The sequence below is a fragment of the Daphnia pulicaria genome, chromosome 3 (genome assembly GCF_021234035.1).
Source record: "Daphnia pulicaria isolate SC F1-1A chromosome 3, SC_F0-13Bv2, whole genome shotgun sequence".
NCBI lineage: Eukaryota > Metazoa > Arthropoda > Branchiopoda > Diplostraca > Daphniidae > Daphnia > Daphnia pulicaria.
The window spans coordinates 7,542,524-7,552,603 of NC_060915.1; the positions used below are offsets into that span (position 1 = coordinate 7,542,524).

General features: G+C 41.0%; 1 protein-coding gene across 1 annotated transcript; it reads right to left on the reverse strand.

Annotated features, from left to right (window-relative positions):
- Window positions 1–1,139: 1,139 nt before the first annotated feature.
- Window positions 1,140–5,070, reverse strand: LOC124329420. The gene is made up of 3 exons (XM_046788483.1): window positions 4,991–5,070; window positions 4,854–4,925; window positions 1,140–4,785 (listed from the first exon to the last, which is right to left on the reverse strand). The coding sequence occupies exon 3, from the start codon at window positions 4,656–4,658 to the stop codon at window positions 1,140–1,142; it is 3,519 nt and encodes a 1,172-aa protein (XP_046644439.1). The 5' UTR covers window positions 4,659–4,785; window positions 4,854–4,925; window positions 4,991–5,070.
- Window positions 5,071–10,080: the final 5,010 nt, after the last annotated feature.

Consider the following 10,080-nt stretch of genomic DNA (forward strand, 5'->3'; position numbering starts at 1 on the left):
AATGTAGGACAATACACTTATAGAGTCAACGACGTTATTCAGCGAAATGGATACCATTCTCCGGTCATTTCCGGATACGTTATATTTTCTATCGAAAAATCCGTTTTGTCGACAACTGAAGATTGGTCCCACTTTTTATATTTTTTTGCGACAATTAAATAGTTTCCACTACACCGGAAAGAAATATCCGAGAAATATCGATATTGTAAAAAAATGTAGTTGCTGAAAAAACAAGGTAACCTATCGTCAATAGCTCGGTTCAACCTCTTTAATAATTACATCATATATTTCTAAAGCATTTGTGAAGTTTCACGAAGCTATGTTTCACACGGGAGTTGGGAAGTTTCATAAAAAAAAAATTGAATCCGTCATAGAAAACATTATATTAATTCAAACAAAAATGGTTATTGTAGTAGACGGATCCAAATGATTGACAGCGGAAGATGTAAAATAGTGTAGCTTATAGCGCAGAATGGACAAATGTGCTCAAGACAGACATGAATCAAGACAGCAGCAGCCGGTGGAGCTATATAACTATATATGTATAAGCTATATAACGAGCCATATAACGAGCTATATAAGCGAATTTATATGTCATTTAGTGCTGACGAACCCTGACGACATTTTAAATCATGAGAAGGGTATGAGATAATACATTCTGCAGCTGTGTAAGAGGATATAACTAGAATAAAACACTGTCTGCGACTCATTCATTTGGACATAGGCGAAGGTTTCAATGGAATTCATAAAAAATTTGTCATGGAGCGGTTATAACTAAAGTAATAAGAACGTCCAACTATACGAATTTCAAACCTTTAATCACCTCGAGATTTAAGTATTTAATTAGATTTTTTCAAGAGCGTCGACGTTTGCCTATACTGAGTAATCGTCGTTGTTGAACTATATAGTCCTATAGTTCGAAATGTATTGTTTTATTTATTCAAGATGAATGAGTAAAACGCGAACTAATCACTTTATGTGTTTGTACTTTACAGGTATACGTACAGCACGTACTTTGACATTGATGGTCTCCCACAATAAGCATTGTTCGGAAGCGTAAAAGGAAAACACACGCAGCATCTCATGAACGAATAATACAACCGGAGGTACCAGAAAGAAAAAGAAATATCTATTGACGTCTACGCTGTCGGAAGGTGTAAGAGGAACTGGGTGTATTTATAAAAGAGTAGTTTTGCATACGTAATGACCGGAAGGCAAATTCCTAATGGGTCAAATTCTTTTGACATCGCCGACAACAACTCCCGTTTCGTCGTGATTGGAGGCAGCTCTTTAACTCTCAATTTGTAACAGTCGCTGTTGCAGTCCCATGCGAGCCCCAAAATGTATTCTGTCGGTAAGGCGCCATAATTTAAGTCAAGGATCGATCCGGCCCGGTCTTCCGCTGCAATTGTTTCTAGGACCCGTTTAGATGAGGACGCAAAGCCCGTTAATTTAAAACCACCGATCGCCAGCGATTCTGTGACGTCCTTTGCGAATTTTATGGCTTCCCTTTCGGTGTCGAACGAGTCACTCAAATTATCAGCGTAAAAATTTTGCTTTATTCGCGATGCAACTTCGGGATATTTTCTGTTTTGATTTACCGCATGCTGCAAGACCCAAATGGCCGCGGTTGATGCATGGACTGCCCCAAATACCAAGGTCGTCATTTGGTATGTCTTCAGCGGTTTATTGCTTCCGAATTCGCGGAAGACAAATCGTTGGAGAGACTGATGTTTTTCTGGAATTCCGACGCGATGATAAAAGGCCGCTATATCCGCAGAAAGCGCAAAAAGACATTCCCTCGACCGTAGCAGCACTCCTATTAGCTTTGGGAGCAACGGCGGCCCACGGAGAAGTTGGTTGTTGAGCGAGACTTGACAAAAACTTGCAGCACAATCCATAACCACTCTGATTTTCCCTGGTTTGTTCGGATTTTCAACGAAGTGATGCGGCAAATACCATATCATTCCTTCCGGCTTGTTGATTGCAGACGAGTCTACCTTTACAGCGGTGCCGGAATCAATAAGCTTTTTTACGATTAGATTGTATTTGTCCGCATAATGTTGGTTTTCCGGCAGCGAGAGACGTCGTTCCATCCCATAATACCTAGACACAGCCTGTTTTCTATTATTAGGGAAGACAAAGCCTTTTGAGCGTAGAGGGAGATCCACCTGCCAACCGCACCCGATGAAAATTACTGATGATTCGAGCACGGCAATTACTTGAGCATCTTCGGCCGAGGTGATCGTGGGAGCATAAACATCCGTACCGAAAGACTCGGTAGAGTGAAATTGTTCTACGAGATTACATAGCGCCTCATCATGGGAAACTGAGTGAATGTTGACATTTACTTTCTTGCTTGGCCCGGCCACAAGAAAATTGGGAATTTTTCCCACCACCGACCATCCAAATTGAGTCAGAATCGCTGTAGGGCCGTCATCTTCAATTGATTCCCTAATCTCTTTTTGAATATGGGCCGAAAGTTGGTCCGCTCCAATCAATACACCAACTTGAGAAGAGTCTATTGCTGGCAAATTCAAGTCTGCGAGATGAGCCCAGTATTTCTTCAGTTTTGGCCAATCGATTTTTCTAGGTGATAAACTGATTTTTGGAACGAGAAAAGCTTCACTGATGGGAGTTTCGTAGTTCATAGATGCAATGCGGAACGAAACGACCTTAGAGTCGATGGTGATTGAATCATTGAAGTTACCGAAGCGAATACGAAAGGTGGGCCCAGTCAAATTTAAAGTTTTTGCAAGAGCGTTCGTAATGAGCGTGGCCTCGCTCCCCGGATCTAATACCACAAATGTTTTGGCGACGGACTCATTACCTTTTACAGTGACGGGTAGGATGGCTAGCAATACGGGACGTATGTGGTTTGGGTTAGGTGCACGAATCGTTAAAACAGTTAGAGATTCGTTACCTTGAGTTTTTGCAGACGGAAATTGGCGATCGGCTCCGTGTAAGAGAGTGTTGTGGGCCTTTCCGCAGTCCTTACACTTCACGTCAGTGCGGGAGCAATTTCTTCCGTAGTGGCCTTGTGTCAAGCATTTGAAACAAAAATTGTTGTCGGCGCAGAGAGCTGCTCGTTTGTTGACCAACATTTTCTTGAAAACGTTGCAATACTCGAGGCGATGACCAGGATTGGCACTGCAGGCAGGGCACTGCGGAGCTGCTACTTTTTCTTGAATTCCGTTCGTCAACACAGTAGGTCCACGATAATTACTGCTACCAGGTTGACCATAGCCGCCTTGCTGCCGAGGGTGAGTATTATGGGCGGGTTTATTAACGACATCTCCGGCCACGGAAAGTCGAATTCCACGATACTCTTCTGCTCCGACAGCGATATCAATCCACTTGTCGAAATCTCGTAGCGATGGTAGATTCGGACGAAGGGAATATGCATATTTTCCCCAGTCGATTTGAAGCTGAATTGGAAGCTTTGAGGCGAGCGAGGAGATGACGGTTGAAAACGTAAATTCCTTGGAGTGCTCAACGGAAACGCTTGATACGGCATCACGGACATCTGCCGCTAAAGTGAAGAGCGAATTAAAGTCTCCGGTTTTGAAAGGCTGGACTTGGAGAAGGTGCTGGTTATGCGCCTGCATTATAAGACCTGGATTTCCATATTTAACTTCCAATTCATTCCAAGCCGACTCAAATGCATATGATCCGTTGAAGATGTGGCCCATCCTTTTCCGAATATCTTCCGTAATGTTGTCTTGAAGGCCCAGAAGCTTGTAGGAGTCAGGGATGTTTGCGTCGCGAACGGTGGCTTGAATACCGTGCGCGAATCTTTGCCATTTTCGCGGATCCCCGTTGAATTTTTCGACAATAATCTTTGGCCAACGACTTGGCGGAGCGAATGTTGCCGATCTTTCGGTTGTTTCTACGATGGTATCCATATTGCGCTTCGGTGTGGAGGAAAGGAATGGGTTTCCTTGAATCGATCCATCGAGCGCACCAGCCAAGAGCTTTTCGCGCTCGATTGCCATTTTAATATCTTCTTCTTCTCTCTCGCATTGACGTAAAAGATCATCCATCTTGCGGGAACGTTCGACCTTTTTCCTTTCGAGTTCGAATTCAAGTTCAATTCTTCGCCGTTTCGCTTGATTGGCTTCGTTAGGCTCGACTTGGTCATTGATGCCACCCGCCGAGCCCAAATTTAATGGGTTGATGGGAGGATCGTCCGGCGGAGTCCTGCGAACAGGTCGTTGGTTTATTTCATTATGCTCTGGACCGCTATCCTGATCTTCTTCTGTTCCATTGGATTCAGTCGGGGGATCCTGCTGCAGAGCTTGATCAACATTCGAGTCTTCAACGACCCATCTTTCAAAGCGCGGGTTAGCGCCGGGTTGTAAATACCCTCCAATAGCAAGCCGTGCTTGCCTATTTACCGCAGCAACGCTTTGGATGTAGTCCTCTGCTGCCGCTCTTTCTTGATCATCCAGTTCTCCCGCGACGACGTACCGCTCGTTAATCGCCGTGATACGCTCTAGCGCAGCCTCAAGATCCGTTGACAACACCGCGAATACAGCTTGCGATGCCCGTCTGTTAATCATGCTGTACACTCGCGTAACGAGGTTCGTGTGCTGGCGTTTTGTAGTGGTTCGAAGCCGGAACAAATCCGGGGCATTCATTAATTCCAGGTCGGCCATGGCGTCGGAAGATTGTGGACGTACGTCACACGGACCGTGAGTTAAATTTTTCAGAGACTTTCGAGCAAGGCGTGTTCGAAACGAGGGACTGTGTTCGTTGCCGTACGTTCGTGTTCGTATGTTCGATCTGGGATGATAAAAACAATTGTTAATTATCGAAACGTAGAAGCAATTTGTTTGGGTCAGTATAGATACCCTTTCGGACGAGAATTATTCGAAACGAGTATGTGTGTTCGAGGGCCGTATGTTCGTTTTCATATGTTCGATCTGGAGGTAAAAAGGAATTATTAATTATCAAAATATAAGGCTAACAGATTTCGTGAACAGTATACCTGTACACCGTTTCGGAATAGAATTGTTCGAAAGTCGAGACGAGTGCTGGTTGTGTTCGAAAGTGGATTGTTCGTGTTCGTAGGTTCGACCTGGGTAGGTTAAAACATAATCTTTTAATTTTTAGGTAAACAAGCGAATAATTTCCAGTAACATAACTTAACGGGGATGACATTTTGCAATTATTAAAATAATATAAAAACAATGTGCAGTTATTACAGATACGAGGCCAGCGTGTTTGTAAAAAGGTCAGAGGTGGCAGCCCCGTTTATTTTGTTTGAAGCAGAATAACGTAATATAAGTAAAATAACGGGCCACCGAAAACCACCCTTCAATGTTTTCTAAACATTGCCGAAAAAATAAACATTCGCATTAAGCACATATGCGTCTACCAATACAAAGTATTTAAACCCACGGTTGACTTGCTTATATACCTTTCCCGAAAACGTTCGCGATCGCACGGCCATATTCTTTCTCGTCTCCTCGAAAGTTCTTTCGATGCCCTCATTTTACTATAGAAACGGGATTTCAAATAAGGTAGTCGTTATAATGGAGATAGAACGTCATTGAAAGAAGAGCAATCCATGTCCTGTTGCTATGCCGCGATTAGATCCCCCCATTTGATGACGAACAGCTTCATCTCCCATAAATTAATAAAACATTGGGGAAAACTAATCAGCCCAGATAGGGTAAAAAGATGAGAGAAGACGACCCTTCCGGGATGCTATTATTTTGTATGTTAGAGCCCCACAAAATGTCCCTTTGTATTAAAAAATAAAAGGGAAAGTATATGACTTAGCATAAAAGAAAACTTAAATGAATTGGCCGTAGACTATTACAACGGGGAGGGGAGGGGGGGTAAGGATAAAGAAAGGATCGGTGGGAAGAGGTGGGGTTCGAATTTTTTTTTTTTTTTTCGCGCGACGAAATAGATAAAGAGAGGGGGTAGGGTTCGAAAAGGGGCCTCGTGGTCGTGACGTGAATTTCGGTATCGACGATATTTTTGCTCGCTCAGCGTGCGTTCACACCCAATATAAAAAATTCGTTGACTTACCCACGATGAAAATTTTGCCACGTTAGGAAGACGTACAGGTACGTGAAGTTCGATCCCGGGTTTCGGCACCAATGTGACGGACCGCTGTCCGCTGAGGAAAATCAATCACGAACACCGTAGACAGCGAAGAATATGTATTCTCGACACGGAATCACGGTACAAGGGAACACGCGCACCTTACAGTCGATTCGATTAAACTCAAAATTAAGCACAAAAAAAACTCTCGATTCGCCGGAATGTTCCGGCCTCGTTGAAATATCTGGATCGACTGGCCGCTCGTTTTCTTCTCCTCCCCCGCCACCGTTGCCATATCGCGATTTCTTTCATCACCTGTGCCGATGCACAACACTGCTGTCAGAAGTGGTAACTTTTGAATCGAGTGACGTCACTGTTTTCTTAAGAATAGGTCGCGAAATGCCTAATGTTACAGGCGCTATGTATAGATATTCGCTAAAACAAATCTAAAATTTCAAAAAATTTGATGACGGTCGTACATTGGCAAAAACCAAAGAGGGATCATTAAATAACTGAATAAGGATTATTTTCATTTGATTTTTTATTCTTGTCTCTGCATTTGATTGAACAAATTAAGGCTAAGATGATAAGATTTAGGCTAATACGATTTCATTTGGTGCACATATGGTGCACCGGCTTATCAATCTGAATTTTTAAATGAATAGCGATATCTCTAAAGGTCTGTGATTGGAGAAGACAAAGGGAAATTATTGGTCTTTTTCAGTAGGACGGCCTTTGAAAAGACTAAAGGTTGAAAACTGACAACTCGAACAAAATTCTATGAAAACTAAATCAGAAAAAACAACTGTACAAGAAGTAGCACACAAGATAAATCATTGAATGTGATCGGGATGTCAACATCAAAACCTTTGCACGATCCACTTTGTTTGTTTTAAGATTTACAATCGATCCAATGCTTGAGCACACACCAGGCAGTGTATGAATGGGCTATAAGCGCGGCTAAATATAACAAGGAAACGGAAATTGTGCCTGCTGGGGTTGATCAGTTGGTACACTCGTATCAATCGTATGTAGTCTTTTACTGTGCTAATATAATAGGACAGAAGAATTTGATACGCCTTTAGATATATACCTACATAAATGTTCTAATAATAATAAATTTACCGAAATTTACATAAATCCTATCCTAATAAAATAAATCCCTGAGCTAGACATTAAGACTATATATGTTTTTGGGGCATGGTTCCAAAGTTACGTAATGTGGAAAAAACATGGTCCCAATCGACATTATTAATGATGCATACAGCATAAGGAATCACCGTCGTGTTTTTCTGGCTAGTAATATAGACGCCCGCTTGTTTATTCTTTTCATTTCCTCAAATTTGGAGCGGATGCAAAAATGAAACAAGAAAGTAGTTTATGCACGATGGAGGTAATGCTAAAAAACGCAACGAAACGCCCCCATGTTCCCAGGATCCACCTTGCACTTCGCATCGCAAGAACTTCACAATTCGCATCAATTATGTCGTCGAATTTTGTTTTGTCTATCCCTGAACGGAATCACTTTACATCCGCTTACAAATTCAGGAACAAAGTTAGCAGCATCAGGCGCGCCTTACAGTTGTAGCTGCATGGTATACATTTTTTTCCGGAAAATTCACGAGGACATTTAAACCTTGATGATTCTATCCGTATTTTTTATTTGCGCTAGCCATTCGGACTCGTTTTTTTTCTTTAACGTCTCGTCGGATGGCAACAGAATCTAACGTGGGTTGAATATTAAGCAACAAGTCGTCTTCAAACCCCATAATACATGTATTTCTTTCTTCGCTGGTGTTTTTTTTTTATTTTTTCGCCACTTTACTTCTGAATAAAACGCAAGGAAGCCGTGCAGTTCTATTACATTTTTGAATCCTGCGACCAGTTTTTTGTGTCATCAGGAACTAGGTCAGCAATAGAATATTTAGATTTGTAACATTAAAACTTACATTGGCTCGGCTATTGAGAATATATGAGAAGGACAAAATCACGAAGCGGAACTGCGTGACTATGCAACCTATACTTCCGTGCAGCCGGTTTCATCTGGTCATTATATAGTATTGTCTCGTTTTTCTGCATCAATGCAACGCGATATTTATCGCTGGATAAAATATATTGCAAAAATCTATCAATATATACCTATACTGTGCATAAAATTTCGTTTAGTCTTCATTACATGAATACATATTTGTTATTTTGTTGGTCACTGAGACGTCGAAAGTCCAAGTAAAGTTCGTCAGTGATGAACATAGCCCACGAAGTAGCAGTGAACGGCATGATGTATCTCGATCTGTCATCGCTTAATACCTGATGGCTCTTTTTCTTCGACATTTAGCGTCCTGTTTCGTTTCTACCCAGAGCGTCTGATATCGGGTCAACATCCGCAGACAACCAGATGGTTCAGCTACTCAAAGGATCCGCCTATTTTGGTCGCGTGACGCATATAGTCTTTTCATCAGAATGTAGGACAATACACTTATAGAGTCAACGACGTTATTCAGCGAAATGGATACCATTCTCCGGTCATTTCCGGATACGTTATATTTTCTATCGAAAAATCCGTTTTGTCGACAACTGAAGATTGGTCCCACTTTTTATATTTTTTTGCGACAATTAAATAGTTTCCACTACACCGGAAAGAAATATCCGAGAAATATCGATATTGTAAAAAAATGTAGTTGCTGAAAAAACAAGGTAACCTATCGTCAATAGCTCGGTTCAACCTCTTTAATAATTACATCATATATTTCTAAAGCATTTGTGAAGTTTCACGAAGCTATGTTTCACACGGGAGTTGGGAAGTTTCATAAAAAAAAAATTGAATCCGTCATAGAAAACATTATATTAATTCAAACAAAAATGGTTATTGTAGTAGACGGATCCAAATGATTGACAGCGGAAGATGTAAAATAGTGTAGCTTATAGCGCAGAATGGACAAATGTGCTCAAGACAGACATGAATCAAGACAGCAGCAGCCGGTGGAGCTATATAACTATATATGTATAAGCTATATAACGAGCCATATAACGAGCTATATAAGCGAATTTATATGTCATTTAGTGCTGACGAACCCTGACGACATTTTAAATCATGAGAAGGGTATGAGATAATACATTCTGCAGCTGTGTAAGAGGATATAACTAGAATAAAACACTGTCTGCGACTCATTCATTTGGACATAGGCGAAGGTTTCAATGGAATTCATAAAAAATTTGTCATGGAGCGGTTATAACTAAAGTAATAAGAACGTCCAACTATACGAATTTCAAACCTTTAATCACCTCGAGATTTAAGTATTTAATTAGATTTTTTCAAGAGCGTCGACGTTTGCCTATACTGAGTAATCGTCGTTGTTGAACTATATAGTCCTATAGTTCGAAATGTATTGTTTTATTTATTCAAGATGAATGAGTAAAACGCGAACTAATCACTTTATGTGTTTGTACTTTACAGGTATACGTACAGCACGTACTTTGACATTGATGGTCTCCCACAATAAGCATTGTTCGGAAGCGTAAAAGGAAAACACACGCAGCATCTCATGAACGAATAATACAACCGGAGGTACCAGAAAGAAAAAGAAATATCTATTGACGTCTACGCTGTCGGAAGGTGTAAGAGGAACTGGGTGTATTTATATTTTTATGCCATCTCTTACAATAAATTTTATATCATTTTTTTTTTGTCCACTGTCTGTCATCAATATCTGACAAGCATACTCTTTCTTTTTGACTTTGCTTGCAAAATAGCACTTTGGACTGAAATTATGAATATAGTCTTGTTAAAGTCAACTTCGCAATGGGCTTGCGCCTTTCGATTGTATCTGGAAAGGTAATGCAAACAATAGGAAATGTATACGAAAACGAGAATTTAGACAAATAGGTAGCTGGGCAATCTGTCAGAAAATCGAATTAAGAATAAACACAATATTGTTGTTAGTCAAGCAAGGATTCTCGATATTAATAATTCGTCATAAATTCAAACCTTTGTCTTTCAACCATAGTGTCTACATTTCGCCACAT

Bases quoted from the DNA above. Each gene is read 5' to 3' on its own strand.
- LOC124329420 (XM_046788483.1), bottom strand. From the start codon at position 4,658: ATGGCCGACCTGGAATTAATGAATGCCCCGGATTTGTTCCGGCTTCGA.